This window comes from Colias eurytheme, chromosome 6 (genome assembly GCF_061535395.1).
Source record: "Colias eurytheme isolate Ceu_HAF_F1 chromosome 6, ilColEury1 Martin Lab GWU primary, whole genome shotgun sequence".
NCBI classification, from domain to species: domain Eukaryota; kingdom Metazoa; phylum Arthropoda; class Insecta; order Lepidoptera; family Pieridae; genus Colias; species Colias eurytheme.
The window spans coordinates 8277248-8296347 of record NC_142985.1 but is presented as its reverse complement, the minus strand read 5'-3'; the positions used below and the strand labels follow the sequence as shown (position 1 = coordinate 8296347).

Below are 19100 nucleotides of genomic sequence, written 5' to 3'. Positions count from 1 at the left end.
TGCTGTATACTACAAGTTTATCATACTAGATACAATCAAGGCAATGCTTCGTTAAAATTATCTTAAATAGCATTAAGATAATTTTCGGTTTTGTCATTTCATTTATAATATATTAATAAAATTTAATACACATTCTTTTATCGTTGTATAATGTAGCTGTCGCATCGAAAAACGATGAACATTTTTACAAATCAGTCTTGTATTGCTGGCTTGATAATAATATTGTTTACACTTTACAATCGCGCTCTGTGTGTCTAAGATTTTTTTGAATATTTTTTTGTTCAAAATACTACGAAAGATTAAGAGATAAGTAGACGTAGTATTTTTAACCTGTATGGTGATTTTTTTCTTACAGAATAAGGATTTAAATATTACTCACATTATGACTAAAACTTTGGCAGTATTTGTAGGTACAAACATTAGCAAATTTTATTAATCAGTCTATAATATGTGTAAAATGAGGCCTAAGTGTAAAACGATCGATTCTTCAAAATAATATTAAGAAAAATATACACAAAATGGAAATATCGAGATCTAGCAATTCTATTGATATACATTATTAATCTGAGAAGAACTTTTTACTACTTGGATTATATAATGTTTCTTAGACATAAATTTTACATACAGTCTTCTATTCACAGTTTATAAGGCTAATGTTAATACTAAAGCTTAATATATTTTAATGCATGATCATAGTATGAGTAAAGCATGTTATAGTTCATTGTATAAATGAAGGATATACTAAATACTTAAAAGTATCTACAAAACAACATCATAATGAAGCTAGCCGTTGCAGCAACGAATAAGAATAGCGTAGTACTACGTACTTTATAACATGTAACGAACATAGCCCGGTATTATAGAAATAGCCGTCCAATGTCACTGAAAATACTTAAGGTATAATTACATATCAATATTAAATTAAATTATGATCTGTATTAAATCGAAGTCCATTAACTTCGTAATAACAAGAAAAACCGGATAGTAACAATATTTATGACAGACTATTTCTATTTTACTCAGGAAATTTACGTAATAACTAATTTAAATTAATGTGACGCCTTTGGCTTAACGATAAAATTAATATTATTGCACTTAATAACAGTAAGTTTCTTTGGAGGTGTCGGTTTCTTGAACATCGAATCATTTAGTATCGCCCCGAAATATCCCAAGAGGCTCAACAGATCTTGACCTAGGAGCTCTGAAAATATTTTAAGTTTAAAGTAAATGCCAAACTAAATTAAAAGAATTAATAAATTAAACTATTAAAAATATGATGGTACCTTCTTCGTGAAAGCGTCAGTTCAATTTTTCCTTCTTTAACTTGTTTAAAAAGTGATATTGCTCCGGCGTGACTTAAACCCCGTGTTGCCACGTTGTTTACTGATAATATTTCATCGCCTGTAAACAAATAATTTATACAATTTCATTTTTTTTTAATCTCAGTTGTTATATTTAAAAAAATATTAGTTAAGGTTTTTACCTTCATACACGGTTCCTTTATCAGCAGCTTGTCCGTTAGGGAAAACGGTTTTGACAAAAATACCCATTTGGCCCTTTGGTGAATCAGTTCCTCCGACGATACTAAATCCGAGGCTTTTATGGCCAGGTCCTTTCCAAAATTCTACTTTGTGTACTGTATTATTTGAATATTGTGGAGTGTCTTGATGAATGACAGGCTTATATTCTTGCTGACGGGATACATGGTTACCATAATTAGGAGAACATCGTTGCGATCCCACTCTGCTAAAATATCGACTGCGGCTGCTACTTCTGAGTTGTTCTGGTATGCTTTCGAAGGATCTATTTTGATACAGTCTTGGTACATTTTTTATATAGTGAGATGAATTTTCCTTTATTTCATTCGATTCGTTTTCGTTACATGCTGTCACTGGTTGTGGCTTCGAACTATGAAGAGATATAGGTCGATAGTTTGGATTATTTCTGGGACTCGGCGATGAACGCATAGATACTTCAATATTTGTTATGTTTTGTAAAGATGGGTGCAAAGGCGTAAAACAATTTCGTTCTAGTAATTTTTCATCGTCACTTTTTTGATTTGATAACGATTGCCTATTATTAACTTGAACTTCACATTTTTGTTTTGATTCATTTTCATAATGTTGCGATTGTCTGTTATCCAAACCATTATGAACGTAAAATTTATTTTCACTTGGAAAATGAGTTTCAATAGTAATTTGATTGGAAGGTGTCGGTTTGTGTATTGTTTGTGAAATTATGTCAGGTGGAACATTAGCGGCATTATTTTGGAACGAAGGATTTTCATTTGGATGATTGTTTATGATGTGACTCAACGTGATTGGATTAATCTCATCGTGGGCCATCACCAAATCAACTTGATATCTTTGAAATAGTGCCCCTTCTTCATGAGCAGCTTCCGTTGAACAGGAATTAACAATATGTTGAACTTCCTTCAGAGATGACAAGCCTCTTAGAACTTTATTATTTACACTAACTATTTCATCTCCTATTCGAAGTCGACCATCTCTATGGGCTATACCATCAAAATCAAGTTTAACTACGATGTAGCGAATTTCAAAATTTGAGCCACTTTTATCAAAGTCCACTCTATGTTGGGCTAGGTATACTCCCAAGCTTTCGTCTAATCGTGTTTTGATAAGCCTTATTTTTCTAAAACGTTTTGTACACGGACCTCTACCGAGTATGTCCTTCTCTAAAATTCTGTTAATCTCCGACTCATTATCTGATGAATTATTTTCACATAAATTTGGAGTTGATGAATGTTCGAAGGAGACTAATTGCGATTGTAAAAAGTTAATTTTTCTTGTTTGGACTCGTTCATCTAAAGTTATCGTTTTGTAAACGAAGGGCATCTTTTTAGAGACATTCTTTTTTGGTAAAGGAGGAGGTTTAGCATCACTATAATCAATGGTTATTTGTTGATTTGAAATATTCTTCGTATATTTAGTAGTTGCTTCACCTTCAGTTTCAAATTCATAAGAATGACTTTTATCAATGGGGAAAAGAGCACAAGGTGTTGAACTTCTTCTAGCAGGCACTTGAACTCTGCTTACATTTATTTTATGGTTCAGACTTAATTGTCTGGAAAAATTTCCATAATTACCATCCCTGTTAATAGTCCCACATCCATTGGATAAATGATTCGAATACCCTGGGGGAGAATGATTACTATATTCATCAGTCGGCCGTCCATCACTGTCATATCCAGATTCATTTGAACTGATATAATTACTTAATCGATGGGCTTGTAGAATTTCGCGATGTATACTTTGAGTCGATGAGGCCAACTCTTGAGCAGAACCAAGAATAGAATTGTATTCATAAACAGGAAGACTATTTCTATTTCGTGGAATTAGCATCGGGTCATAATCTATCGGTGGTCGATGTGAAATCATAGAAGATCTTCTTGGAACATCCTCTATCCGTCGATAAGGGTAAGGTGTACCTTCGCATTCGTTTATACTTCGAATAGAATTTCTTGATGAATCAAGGTCGTTTCTCGGAGTAGAATTATTATTATTATAAACGCTGTTTTCATGGACGGAAATATTATCACTGCTTCTGTACCTCTCTTCTGATCGTGAATTATTTAAATACATTCTTTCTTTTCTAAATTTTGGAGATTTTCTATCTATTCTTTCCGAGAAGCTTTGTCTCATAGAAATAGATCTATGTTGAGATGCAATGCTATTCTCTTCTGGCAAAACAGACAGCTTTGACCTTAAAAATGCATAGGGAAAGTTTGGTTTTTTGTTAGAAGTATTGTTTTGATGGCCATCTAATTTAGGTATATTATCACAACTTATAGCTTTAGTAGAAGAGTTAGCAAATTTTTCTTCCGAAAGTAAATTATTTTTCTGTTTAGTTGGAGAGTTTTTGTTCTCATTGTTAGTATTTTGCAGATCTATATCATCTGAAGGATCGTCAGCTTTAATATAGGTTGACAAATGAGATGTAGAACAGCTCCGGTATAAAGAAGGTCCATTTGTATAATTGACTGGTGTTTTAGGTGTATTAAGTGATTGCGTTTTTGATGTGTTTAACATACCCGTTGAACCCATTCTATGGAAAAAAGACTTAAAAGGACTCGGCGATCTATCTCTAGAACCACTTCTTATTGATTCTGTATCACTATCTTTCTTTAATGATGCCGAATCTGAAGTACTACGACCCATTTTCCAATTTTGTTTTTTCTTATACTGCCCGGCTATCACTGATGACTCCCCATTTGTAGAGGAATTGTCATCTGCCTCTTTGGGCTCTTTTTTCAACATATCTAGTTTCTTTCCCATACGGCGACCCCACGTTGCGAAAACTGAAAAAATTATGAATTTTAATCTACCATTTTAATTCTACGTAAGTAAAGATATATCAGTCAATAAGAAATAGTGATCTACCTTTTTTCATCTCTTTCACGTCTTCCTCCATGACCATGGCTGGGAGTGCGGTGACGAGCGTGAAATCGTGCGGGGCTGGCCCGGCGGCGACGTCTCGGCGTGGAGACGGTGTCGCGGCAGCCTGCGGCTCGGTCACTTCCCTGCGCTTCGGCCCACGGAAGAGGCGCATGATGACCGATCACGCAACCATCGCATCACACCGCACGCACTACTTACTCTGCAATTAAACATAAGCTTATTAATTTTAAACTTATGATATTAATACACGCATCTATAACTGGTTCGTTATATCTATTATCATACTTTTCTTTCAGGATTGCGTGTGCCATTTCACGGTAAGTGTGTTAATATGTTTGAGGAACTAATTACGAATACCGCTACTTGTCTGGTTAAACAGAAGAAGAGCCAATGAAAAACTATTGTACATTAACTTCTTATAATCTATCTATACGTTCTGCGTATAGTACGTAATATTCCAGGTATAAATTGCATTATACATTAAACGCTTTTATCATTATGTTAAAACGCAATTATGCAAAATTTAGTTATCACGTATTACTCAATGTGAGTACTCGATACATGATCGCGGTATTATGTTAAGTTTTGCAAGGCATATACTGAACTTGTTTGCACGCAACGTATGGCATAAACATGTAAATCCTCTTGCTTTAGTTTTATTTAAGGACACTTAATAAACGCAATGGTGAACGCTTTTTGAACTGGGTTACATTATTAATAGAGATAGCTTTAGGAAGATCTTGCGCTAGCGGACGTCCCGCCTACTCTGCAATAATAAACAGCAATAAGTAATAAGTAATTTACTTGCAAGGAAATGATTTAACTGTTAAGAACTGGACGTGAAACGGTAAGATAGTAGATGAGGATTGTGAACGGGTGTCATTAAGCGATACTACATGACGGATATTCGTAGATACTATAATTAGATGAGACAACAATTATAGCTTTAAGTACATATTTATGTTCACTTATCGGAACTGTCGTGTAACTTATAATGATAATTGTTAGTATGGGCGGAAGTCTGTGACTGGTGTCCAGACATTAGTATTATGCATTGCTGACTGGAGATAAAACGCATTAATTTTACAATTTCTTTAACTGCAATTAAAATGTAAGGAAAGTTTTTTTGACGTGATAACGTCTTATAATTCGATAAAGCCGGCTGCACTCACGAAAAAACATGACTCATGCGGCGTTACCTCGCTCTGAGGCGTTCCATGTAAGGCTTGAAGTGCAAGCGAGAGCGCGGAAGGAGCGAAAAGAGGCACAATCGGACGTTGTCACGTTCAACTATCGTCAGTTATTACAGACAATTAATTTTTTAAACATAATAAGTCTTATCTATAATAAATCTGCATCTAATTACAAAAATGATTGATGTTATGTTGTAGGCAATCATCTTTCGCTACTTATTTGGATTGCGTTTATTGTCTCTATATCCTTCAATACGAATTACCTATGATTGATAACTTGAATAAATTTCGTAATTACTAGTAAATACATTTTGGAAGGATATGTTCATTAAACGCCTATTATACATCTTCCTAACGGATACGGATATAAATTTTAATCGTTTAAGATCCGCTAGCTATCAAAGACAAAGTATAGGATTTGGAAGGCAATATTCATCTAGATACACAAAGCATGCGAATACCGGACTCGCTTCTTCGAGAAAATTCAATCGACTTCCGCAATGTTTTCTATTTTTAATGGTCCTAAGTCATGTCCATTTGTTTCTTACAATTCAAATATGCTGGTAACTTTGAATTGCGTTATATCCACATCGGTCTAGGCTGCGTTATATGTAGATATGTATTTTAATTCTGAATTACCTTTCCTATTCTAAAGTATCCACATAGTATAAATAACCACAGATTTTTAGTCATATTTAAAGTAGGCTGGATAATTCACGCAATGCCATTTAGTTTTAAACTAAGTAAAGCTCCTGTAATGTAAACTAGCTAACTGATAAAAATACGTAAATGTTTTATTTGAATTAAAGAAAAAGGTTAAACCAATAAAACCGCGGGTATGAGTCGCAAAAACAAAACCATTATTATTCGGCGTCTCTATATGAATTTAAATAAAAATATTTATGGCACGTCCCGTACAGGAAGTAAGCTGTTCCGGTGTATGAGGGGATAAATATAAAATTCTAAAATGACTAATGGCATTCGCTTAACGGTTATCGTTGGCTCATCAAACATTGAAATTAAATCGAGTGGGTCGTAAGCCTGTAGGCGCCAAGGATATTTTGAATGAAACATCAAAGAGAATGCCATCAACCATATTTAGTTCCTGTAAAGATGATATTATAATGATCTTGTAAAAATAATTTGGCTCAATTACCGTGATAAGCAATGTACTCTGATAATAACAGACGCTGAGATGAATGTTTTGTCAAAAGCTTTAAAAGTAGGTATCGTTAGATACATTAAAGCACCCTACATTTTAGAAATGTAAAATTATGACGATAGGTAAATTGCTGCAGTAGGTATAAGTAGTAGTCATAATGGTTATTATTTTTATTATTAATTGAAGTGCTTATAAGACGAATAACGATAGTAATGCCAAATAGTATTTTATTAATTTGAGTCAGAATTAAATTGCTTAAGTATCAAAATTAAAAAGTAGAGCCATTTTAACATTCAGTTTTAATTTCTATAGAACTTTAATGTGTGGACTACCTCTGTTTATAATATATATTTGATACTATCCAAGGATTATAATAATTAAAATTGTTTAATGTATTTTATGCGTTGTGAAATGTTTTGCTCAGTATTTTGTGCGTGTATATAATAAGGGCTACTGTAATTATAAACTACATGAAGCGGCATGGTAGCTAACTCTTCATTCTACGTATATTCTATATGTAGTCAAGCTGCATTCCTCTTATATTAGTCTCTAGGTACATAAATAATGCACAAGAATAATTTCCATTCTGTTACAGGGCAATAGCTGACCATAAATATGTAACTTTTCTGAGCAAATTTAGAATGGGACGTTTAGCTTGGTTTGAGTTTCTTATGTATCAACATGATTAATTTGTATTTTGTTTGTGTAAGTAAGAAATAAACGAAGCAGGTTCAACATTTTTAAAAAGTTTGTAAGGTTTCGTGTTATTTATTTATTTATGTACCTATGTAATAAGTGTGAAAGAGCGATCAACTGAACTGGTGGGTCACTTGATGGTAGGTAAGCGACTATCACCGTCCATAGATATTTGCAGAGGTAAATACCAACTTCTTACGACAAATGGGTTGCCAGTATTTTTTTAATGAAACGCATACAGAAAGAATGAAGGTAAGGACGGAAAGAACTGGAAGGGTTTAGTGTAGACCTTGAGTGTAGTATTATGGAATAGTTGTGTTAAGCATAGCTATCGTTATTCATTATTTTGAGGTATCGTTTATTTGCTCGTCTCTATTAAGAACTGAGAATCCTGTAATTCAAGATAGTCAACTTCACTAACTACTTACTAACTACTTACTTCAACTTAATTTTCGAACAAAGATAAGCAAAATGATTGCTTGTATTATAATAATTATTATTATTGTAATAGTCCTTAATAAACCATGTAGGCTAATGCGTCGGCGATATATCCTTGTCCTTTATTTTTTCAATTCTATTATAATAGGTGTAATATATGTAAGTTGCATAATAGTAGTAGGCGTAGAATTAATACTATTCATATATTAGAAACAAATGACTGTTGACATGTGACTTTACGCCTGATTAACGAACCAATGTGAATACGCGTGTTTGACTAATTTTATATATGTGAAATTGAGACAGCTGAAACAAAGCAATATAATATTATAATTTATATTTTATAGTCGAAGTCGTTAATGAGTTGAAAAGATTTAGTGAAAAGATTCAAGCGCTTCCCATATCTATTGCAGTCTGAGATTAATTTGTGGTATACGATCACTTGCACGTGACAATTCACATGTAGATGTTAATTAAATGCCATTCCTCAGAACCGTGTCAACGAATAACGTAATTTGATACATTTCTCGTGTTAAAGTAACGAAACATGCCGGTTCGTCATTTCTAGATTACCCCACACTTAAAATTCCTAGCGGTGGAGGATAGGAATACCGTGCAAGCCATTCCTGAAGACGATTTGTATACGAAGTTAGTAATTACAAACGTTCTTCTTAATGATGCTGGCACACAGTCGAGCAAAAGTACGTTTATGTAAGTAGATGCTTATTTCCCTACCGTTATTAATTTAATCAACATAGCTATGGGAATGTCCTTTGATATTATAATACGCTTACGTTTGATTATTTCCTCGTTCTTTAATAATATCCAACGCCACCTCAATTTGTGGAATCTATGATAATGCTAACAGGTGGTAAAAAATGTTTTGCTCTGTTGGTTGCTTGTAAACTGTTAGATTTGAACCAAAAAACTGTAGTTACGTATTCTGCTGATGTAGTCCATAGCAGTATACTCGGGTATTTTTATCCTATACCTACATAGCATTTGAAACACGCGAAATGATATTTGTTGGTGAGTTACTTGCGTAGAACAGGTTGGCGGTTGATTGATCAGTTAAAGCTCTTCAAAAATAATGTAGGAGCTTTGGCAATCAAGTATTACCTAACATGTTTACATACAGAAGCTTTGTTTTGATGTGTTAGTGGAAATGTGTACGCAGTTAGTCCCGCGTTTGACGGGCATTGACATCGAGTCGCGACTCGCGAGGCAGGTGCGCGTTGCTAACTAATATACCTAAGCACGAGTGTTCTTTGCTAATAGCCAACTCACGAATAACCAAGATGCTGGTTATATCGCATGCAGATATTTCTAAGAATGCTCTCCTTCTTTTTGTTCGCATATCATTCATTACGTGTGCAGAATGCGTGAGTAATATCCTTATACATTTAACACTAGCACTTATTTTATTGCTTGGTTACGGATATTTTTTTATGCGTGCCTGTTGCTGGGTGCTCCATTCTTAGATAATGAGTAGATATAGATTTCAATAGGTTCTAAAAGCTGAGCGACAGAAAAGTATCACCCAGGAACTCGAATTCATATATTTTGTTAATTATCTGCATTATAATTATCATTTATTGATACCTAGATACTCAATAGCTTAGCTTAATAGTGTCAATAATATTTTATCTCAACGTGAATTTAATTGAAACACTTTCAATCGTAAATAGTAGATGTAATGCAACGACCAATCAACATTTATCACAAACTTAGCCTTATTTTCGTTGTCGCTCGATACCTTATTCTGTTTAAAGTAAAATGGAACAGAGAACGGTCTGACGGTGAGCGAGCTACAAAAAGGTTAATTTGTAATTGTAATGTGGATTAGAAACACCGTGTACGAGAATACTCAATACGAGTGTAAACATATGACCTAGGAACATTATTTATAAATGCAGTGCGATGACTCACCTCATGCCAAGAATGCTCATGGAGCAGACGGACGGCGGCGTGCGCAGGCGACGCTTGACTGAAATAAGAAATAAAACACTTTTCAATAACTGACGTTTTTACTTTCTATCTAGTTTATAACGTTATCTGATAATTAATTCTCGAGTTCTGAAGAAACAGATAGTTAATCTTATATCTGCAGGATATATATGCTGTGCTTAACATTTTAATGCGTGGGGCTTATACAAAGCTGTGGTAAATTTTCTTAATTATTTTTTAATACATATGTGGATATTTTAAACTACGAATCATATCAGATTACTCTTTTCATGCTTTAATAAACAATATTACTCAGTGACAAGAAACATAATATTGCTCGAACCTTTCAATAAAAACCTTGTTTATTTGCAAAATTTAATAAAAAACAAGTTAACTTAATATTAATTATACCAAATAAATTGGATAATTGTTCCCTCATTATGATAGTGGCAACTTTTTGCTGGTCATTAGGTGTTATTATAATAACCATAATATAACCGCGTAATAGGTGTTAATAGAAGTTGGTTTTTATAATGCAAGCGGCACGAAGGGATCGGAAACATAAAAATTCCATCACGTACAAAATTTATCGCCATCCATAGCAGGACAATAGGGCGGCGTCGAAAGAGTGGCTAATGGTAATGGCATCATGGCTCAGCCGCTCACCATGACATGCAAATAAAGCTGTACCAGTGTTACGTGATGTAGAGATTTTGGTAGTATTGTCGAAAATATCGAAACTCTCTCTTATGTGTGATAGATTTCAATGTCTCCATTTATTTTGCAATGAGTTAGTAAATTCTAATAATGCTATCCTATCATTGGTGGAGGTTTTTAATCGGGATGGTTTTAAGCTCTAATTTAAAAAAAGATAATAAAGAAAAGAAAATAATAAATGTTACAGGTTTTATAAAAATATTAATAAGTTATAATTCTCTTTATTCAGAGCTGCTTTATACAAATCTTAGATTGTTACCTAGATACTGTCTATATTTTGTTAACATGTTCAACTAATTATAACACTATATAACAATAGCTAGAACATTATATTTATAAACAGAGTTTGACGATGCAAACACATCTTGAAATAAATAAGTTTTCAGCCGGCTGAGAGGTTCGAGTAGAATCCTAAGTCCTAACAAAAAGTAGCGTACTTTTGACGGTCTCCGATAACTTTATATATATTTTATTTGCGCAAAAATTTTTCGCAGTTTTTCTTCCGTTAAAGTTTCAGGTAGATAAACCAATAAAGAAATGAAAAGATTTCGTATTATGAATTTTAATACATTGCAAATTGTACTTCACATAAATAATTTTTACAAAAACATTGATGTAGGTACGTTATGGCATTTTAATTGGTCTGAAATAAATATTCTTGATGGTTTTTTCAACTTTAATCCTTTATTGCCTAAAGCAAATAAATTCCAATAAAATCATTCACAATTTCGCTTAGATAATTTTTGTTTACTCAATAGTAACAAAAAATATTTCACAAATATTTGTATAAAAACACGACCTTCCATTCACATTGATTTTCAAGTATTGCGAAAATATATATTACTTTTCATTCTCAATTCTGTTTAATTTGTATTTGCCCAATATCAGACACAATATACTAAATTTTTTTTAAGATTTATAGGTTTGTAGCTCTATATTTCATAATAATATTAACCGTAATTCTGTATCATAAAATCTAACTTAGGTCCTAAAGTTGATCTAACTTTAGGACCTATTCTATTATTCCCGTGTTAGTGACTATAAATTATATTATCTATCCAGTTTCCTCATAATATGAAGATACTATACTTGAAATAATGGGAACAACATATTTCTCGAGTAAGGTTTAACCTCACATAAGTCATCGTTATTATAGCAAAATACCTACGTTTGAAATATGTTTAAACTTTAAACAATATATAATATCACTGTAAATGTTAAGAGATCAGTATTTATTGCCTTATTAAAATATCGATTGTAAGAGGAAATACAAAAATCCTGAAAGGTAATTTGGATGGATAATTTACGAGATGCGTAGGTTCGTACATATATTTAAGATAATTATTATACAGAATTCTGTTCTTGTGATTTGACTAACTTAAAATGCGACCTACTTATCACTAGGTTTTTCTTCTGGTATCTCGATTGATTGTCTTATTGATCATATTGGTGGTTATAGTGTTTCGGGTTTCATTCGTTAATAATTGTAGATACTTTTTGTGATAGTTGTCTTTTAAATTAACAATGTGTTATAATTTGAATAATTATATTACTACACTTTCAAAAACCGTACTACAGCGACCGTATTCAGCCTGTCCATGACCATGAATTACGTTGATATTCAGTTTTGTAATAAAATGACATTCAGCCGACATGACGCGTTAAAATAAGTTATTTAGATATGAATGTAATCAATTTGGGCATAAAGAAAGGGTATCGTGAGCACTGTGCTGGTAATTTGTCGCTTGTACTGTTAAGCGAACAATTTATAAGCATGTGGGCGGGAGGAGAGCGCACGCGCATCGTAGGCGGACACAGCCATTGACGAGAAATGCCCTTCGCGAGTGCTTCCACCTACACCAAAATGTGGCTTTTATGATCTCCTACAATCGTATTTTAATAAAACTTTAACACTTTTACTGCAGCGTCGCCTTAAGTAAACACTGACAGCTCCATGTATACAGTTTGTAAACAATTGCTTTATTGAACAATATTTCCGATATTGGGAAAGTTTTATTGCTCTATTTTGTTGTTTCAGGAAATATACGTGACTTGAGAATTCCTTCCGACTTTGTTGTGATAGATTTCACAACGTACACAAAGTAATGGCAGAATATATCTCAATCATTCATTTAACGGTATTTTAGGTTGAACAGTAAGTAGGTTTGCTCAGCGCGTACGTAGTAAGTTAATCAAATACGTCAACATGGTAGACATTAATTGCGGCTAATAAAATAAACTCGATCGGCTCCAGCAATATTATCTTGAAATGTTTCCTGCCACAAAATTAGATCTTAACCAGATCGTGATTCAGGATAATTACGGATGCGTTAACAAGTAATTCATTCAATAAGTATTTCTTATTAATTTTATGGTTAACAATTTGCTCTATCGTGATGCGGAGTTATGCGTGTTCTTTATTGTCTTTATTTATAGCGATCATTTGCGGTGAAATGAAATTGTAATGTTACAAGAGAAGTAGATCGGATCACGATACATTAGGCTCATCCGGAACTCGCTCTTATGATTTGTTTCACGTGTTACGAGAATTCGTCGATTCAAGCAATTATTATTTTAGCTTTTCGTTACGCCTCTTGGCCACGCTATAAACTAAGTTATTTCATTAATTAAATATGAAACTAATTAAACTTTTTAACGGAACACCATTCATTAATTATTATTATTTATCATCTCAGGATTTTTGGTTTGTTAGTTTTGTTCGGTTAACGGATTTGAGTTTACCACACTTCTTTGTGTTTAATAACTGACTTCCTTAATATTATTGTTGTCGGGCAAAATTGATTATGTAACCTGTAAATAACTGAAATTAAGTCGTAAAAGGTACTTTTTTAATTGCTTTCTTTTGTGTTATGTTGATCATAAAAACCCAACGACCGTAAAAAAGAGCAACAGAACAAAATTAGTATACATTCATTTAAAATATAATCTGCCAAATCGACACATCTGGAGCTGATTACGATCTGGTAAGTGTTCGTTCAAACTTGGAGATATTGTAAACGTTTTATAACCTTAAAAATATTCTCTGGTCTCATGTAATATTTTGTTTCGTTTGAAAACATTAATAAATTTTAACCTTTGGAAAGTTGGTCTGTAATGATAATTTTTGCTGCCGATTTTTATGGCCGGCGCCATCGAATTTTTATATTTACTTTATTTGATCCTTCTTAGAATAAACGAAAAAAGCGTTTCTTTTTATTTCCAAAGAAGCACGTGATAAACAACAATCGATGTTGTTGACAATCTCCGACTAATCAGGCACGACAAATTGGATTAGAGAAAGGAAAAGAAAAAGAGAAACAAATTGAACCTAATGAGGTGCCACAAATGAATACAGGATAAAAAAGTTTCATCGTATAATATCTACTTGCATGTGTTGTTTTAAACCTAAAAATAGTCGAACGTTCATTTTTAATCTGATCCCATATCAGTCCAGAACGAGACAAGCCGTCCAGATTTCATTTATGATATTTACATTTTGTTTTATATTTACTTTGCCTTAGAATATTGTTTCATTATAACCATTTATGTATACTTAGTAAATTAAAATTGCGCAGTTGCGATTTAGTAACAACGACTAGATTGTGGCGATTAATCGTGGCTTAGATTGTAACATGGTCAGAAATTATCGACAGGTTGTTCAGTTACCTAAAAAGTGTTGCGTGATGACTTGATTGTAATAACAAGTTGTATTCAGTGAAAGCTGTTACTCAATCTACGTAATGAGTTCAGAAAGAGCGATCGTGGCCGGCGACAGGCGATTCACGCCGATGTTTCATTAGTAAAAATTAAAATTCCAATTAATACATATGTATCTCAAGTCCATGGAACCTGTTCGCTTCCGGAGTTACGCTAAACCCGTTTGCTTATAATTTGTTCTTTTTGAAATATTTAAATACGTTTTTACATCTCGTTCGCGGCATCTTATGTGCAGTACCTAATTAAAGGCTCCGTAGCTAAATTAATAACATTGAATTGATATGGTTTTTGATATTGTAAAAGTAATTAACATAATATGTGGCCCTTCACTCTAATATTTGAAAGTTTTGCATATAAAGTAGTATTTACCCTTTTGTTTTAATTATTAGTCAAAGAATAATATTATGTGTGTAATCCTATTTCTCATAATGCTGAAGATAACATTGCTTTGAAATTTGTATTCAAATCTACCTATGCTGCGTAAAATGAAAACAATGTATGTTAAAATAAATCCAATTGAAGTTTTAGGCGCTATTGTTTCGTACATAAGTAACTATCTGTTTTTCATTACATTGTCCTGAAAATACGTTTATTTCCCAATTGGATTCCAAACAAAATTGTTTTCATCAGATCAAGCCACGATAGGTTAATCACCTATTGTTCTCTAAGACAATTATTAAAAGGCGAAATATTACTGAATTAGAATTGTGTCTGCCCTTTGGCACGTGATTAAGGATCATTACTTTACGTTAGTACCTTTCTCTTATATTGTGAGAGGTTGAAATATTCTCTACATTTATAAAGGAATAGTGTCGTCTTTGATTGATTATTTTGTTAACAAACTTGAATGCTTGGAAGCATAGAATAATTTGACAAGAAAAGGTAGAAAATAGAGAGGTTTCCTTTTTAGAAATGGCAAATAGTCTGAGGATTATTTGACGAAAATTGATGACCGCTGGCCGGCTATCTGAAATGAAGATGTCTTGCAAATTTCTGCTCGTTAATGTAAAAATGGTCTTGTGAATCCCTCAATATTGTTGCGACATTATATGTATTCACGGTTATATTTATTTTGGTAACAGTCTATAATTTTTAATTAAAAGAGTACTCAAGTAGATGTCATATCTAATAGCAAATAAAGAAGAGTAAGGGTCGTTTATATACATGGATTACTCCTGACTATATTGCATGAAGGGGAGATGTCTCAGGTGTTCTGATCCCAAATAATAGCCCCTCGCCAAATATATCTTTACTAAATTCAGCTCAAAATGATCACGAACATAAGTGCTTTTCTGTAACCAATATTCTTGAAGGCGACTTAGATTATAATCATTTTGAACGTCTGACAATCAAACACTGTTGAAATTAACTTGTTCTACAAATATGTAGCAACAAGTATGTACATACATGTAAATACGTTTTAGTTATATGTAAGTAAAAACTTCATAATTATATTTGGTAAGGTAGAGCAAAGCGAAAATGGGTCGCTCATAAAGGTAAAGGAATAAAGAGATTATTATTATTATACTTTTATGAGCAGCTATTGTAAGACTTTTAAAACGAAGTTTTGAATAAACAAAATTTAAATATAAGGCGTCGAAAGGGACAGAGAGTAAATAACCGGTAAATACCTGAGTTAGGTGGACCTTTTTTCGTAAAACTTATCTCAAAGATAAGCCAGATAATAGAGAATTATTAATTCTACAGAAAAATATACACTTCAAATTATATTATTATTACTTGTTCATAACTAATAAATACATAATTATTAAAAAAAAATTTTAACCATTTATTGATTACATTTTTTTTTATGTTGATCTTGAGCAATTAATTTATAACTTCTAGGAAAAATACATAATAAATTAATTTACATGTACATAATTTTGTAATGAAATTATTATTTCCTTAGTTATTGAAATATAATTACTTAAATTTCTAATGATTATAAAGATATGAAATATATTTTATAACAAGGTGAATTTTTAAATTTGTAAATAAATAAACTAAGTATATAAATATTGTTTGGTTTTAACCGATATAATCTAATGGTTACAAATTTAATGACAAACTTATAAATGCTCTCCTTTGATTTAAATGAATACATCTCTCAATCATAAACCTCTAAATAATTCAATGGGTATTAGGAAATCATTAATAATTGGTTTTGTTATTTTCACATTGATACGATAAGGATACGAATTACGATTAACTATAAACTTCTATGAAAGACAATCGCCCGTCTCTTGTTTGTTTAGTCTTCGAAATACCTGCTCTTTGTTTTCTTGGGCGTGTATTAAGATCAAGGCTTAACATTCTAGAACCAGCGACCAGTAATATCAGTTAGTTAGCTAAATATAATTAATGTACTTCATATATTCGTAGATTAATCTTAATGAATAAAGCAGACTTGTGACGCTCTAGTGGCATTCAGGTCGCATGTGTGAGCGCTGCTGACTATCTCGGACAGGCTCAATGATCTCTATTTTGTATTGTAAAAACTCTTCACAGATTAATACACATGCGTATTCATTCATACCATTAACGGTCACGCGACTATGATATTATTAATTGTGTAATACGTTTCCATATTCAATACAAAGATGTGGAGTTGACGTTTCATAACTTTTATTTATTAGATGGATATATCAACAAATGTTTTTCTTAGAAGTTAGAACATATCTATAAGTGGCTCGTGCAAGCAGCCTGTCCGTACTAGAGTCGATAAAAACTTTTTACTACTGAATATAGTAGTTTTATAACGGGACGGTAAGAATCATCAAGTTTATGTAGACGTTTTACATCAATAAAAACAACGTAAAGTACAGGTCGAGAAACGTTCAATAATATAATCACGGTCAGGCCGCGTTGAATCTAAAGTTAAATAGTTACAGTGAAATGGTTAAGGCCTCCTCTGATCACTGATGGCATTGATAGTTGACCAAGAAAATAACGCAGGTGCAAGAAAGCAATTTCTGTCAGCTATACACAAAGTAATATTTTGTTAAATTAACGTTTTTGCTGCGAAGATATCTAAAATAGAATACGTCCAACGTCCATGTTTTCTAAAAGAGTCGTGGACGTTTCAAAAGCGACCACTATTTTTCTTTTTTTGGTAACTCTTTAATGTTTCAGTTTGTGTGTAAAAATAAATACGTTTTTAACGCTTCAGCTATAAAAGCGGATGTGAGTTTTGAGACATTTGTCTCTATTTTAAAATGCATCTTGGCTTGCTCTTTAGCATACAAATTGAATTAGAAAATGTAAGTGGTACTTTATATTTTTTTGTATCATTGCGGGAATGGGTTCTTCAAGGATAAACAACCGTTACTTTGTCTCGACCAGGAAATTATAATAATATCATGGTCTTTTCTATAAACGCTTTTTATAACCTTCAATTGCCTTAGAAGCAATTTAGTAAATAACTTATTTATTTTAATGGTTGTAAATTTCCTTTTTTTTCGACGAAAACCTTGCTTGATAATTTATAAATTAAATTGCAAAGAATATTATTTTAATAACTAAATTATCAGTGCATGTATATTATAAAAGTAGGTTTAAATTTACATTTAAATGATTAGTATATACGTACGTAGTTATGTGAAATATATATTTTATATATTTTTAAATCACGAGTATTACAGTATTATTCTTAGAATAATTTATTTGTAAGTATGTATTTATGTTATTCTTAGCTAATACTACATAATTATTTTGAATTAACTTTTCTGACAATCAATCATAACAAAAATATAAAAACAATAATATATACTCACTATTTTAGCTTCTTATCAATGAAACAAAACAAATAAACAACAATCCAGCAACTACCGTGCACGAGTAGTAAGACACAACACTATAAACAATACATTGTAGTCATGACGTCACTGGGAATCGGCACGCGTTATCACAAATAGCGTAGAGACGTGCAGATCGATCTCAATGCGGGAATGTTTTGATAAGGGCGGGTGCGGACGCAATGCTGACGATCGACTTTGGCTATCGACTACGGACCGGTATAGCGAAGAGCGGCGACTTCGGTGCGCGCGGCGCGACTGACGGACGCACCAGCCCGGCTCTACTGCAACACACCGTACAGCGATGAGCAGCGCTACAACGAATTACAAACCATTATTCAACAATGCGCCTACAGCGCTGTTTCAGCCTGAAGTTATGAGCGAATTTTGGCTTTCAGTTATGGTACAATCAAAAGCTATCTTGCTGGATTGTACTACGTTATCTTAAAAAGATACGTCGCATAGAGTCGACGGTGCATTCATTCATACTTTTCGGTCAAAATACTCTGTGAATACATATTATTATTGAATAGAAATTGTATAGAAAGTTAGTTTACGCGTAATACTAAAATAAATACCAACAATGAATGTACGAGTAAATAACGTGCAAAGTAAAATTATTTTATTTGCAATAATGTGAAGAAGAAAGTATAAATTATAAAGATCTTTATAATATACAGAGCAATTAACGAGAACAGCCATAACTATTAAAACATTAGAAAGCCATAGAATAGATGCATAAAATTGGTTGATTGAATATTAAACGGCGTGAATAAAGATATTGTAGCCACTACATTAATTAAAAAAAAAGATCAATTTTCCTTTTATTGTTCACGAAATAGACATTATCATTGAAGAATGTGGAATATATCTCGAAAATGGGATTTGAGAGTATGTCTGCAGTTCTTTGTAGTTTTTTTTACGACTGCCAAGGAATGGTTATAATGTGTTTTTGCCTATCTGTTTATAATTTACTTATTGCTTCTTTTCTCTTATAATATCTTCAAACGGAAAGGAT

General features: G+C 32.5%; 1 protein-coding gene across 1 annotated transcript; it reads right to left on the bottom strand.

Moving 5' to 3' along the window:
- Positions 1 to 78: 78 nt before the first annotated feature.
- On the bottom strand, positions 79 to 18374 carry LOC149907825 (uncharacterized). The gene is made up of 6 exons (XM_090102941.1): positions 18062 to 18374; positions 9837 to 9894; positions 4401 to 4617; positions 1484 to 4318; positions 1284 to 1401; positions 79 to 1201 (listed from the first exon to the last, which is right to left on the bottom strand). Exons 3-6 carry the CDS (start codon positions 4567 to 4569, stop codon positions 1144 to 1146), a joined length of 3180 nt encoding a protein of 1059 aa, XP_089959067.1. The 5' UTR covers positions 4570 to 4617; positions 9837 to 9894; positions 18062 to 18374; the 3' UTR covers positions 79 to 1143.
- Positions 18375 to 19100: the final 726 nt, after the last annotated feature.

Bases quoted from the DNA above. Each gene is read 5' to 3' on its own strand.
- LOC149907825 (XM_090102941.1), bottom strand. From the start codon at position 4,569: ATGCGCCTCTTCCGTGGGCCGAAGCGCAGGGAAGTGACCGAGCCGCAG. The intron at 1,402-1,483 runs GTAAAAACCTTA...ATTTGTTTACAG, and splicing joins TAAAGGAACCGTGTATGAAG to GCGATGAAATATTATCAGTA. The intron at 1,202-1,283 runs GTACCATCATAT...AAATATTTTCAG, and splicing joins CTGACGCTTTCACGAAGAAG to AGCTCCTAGGTCAAGATCTG.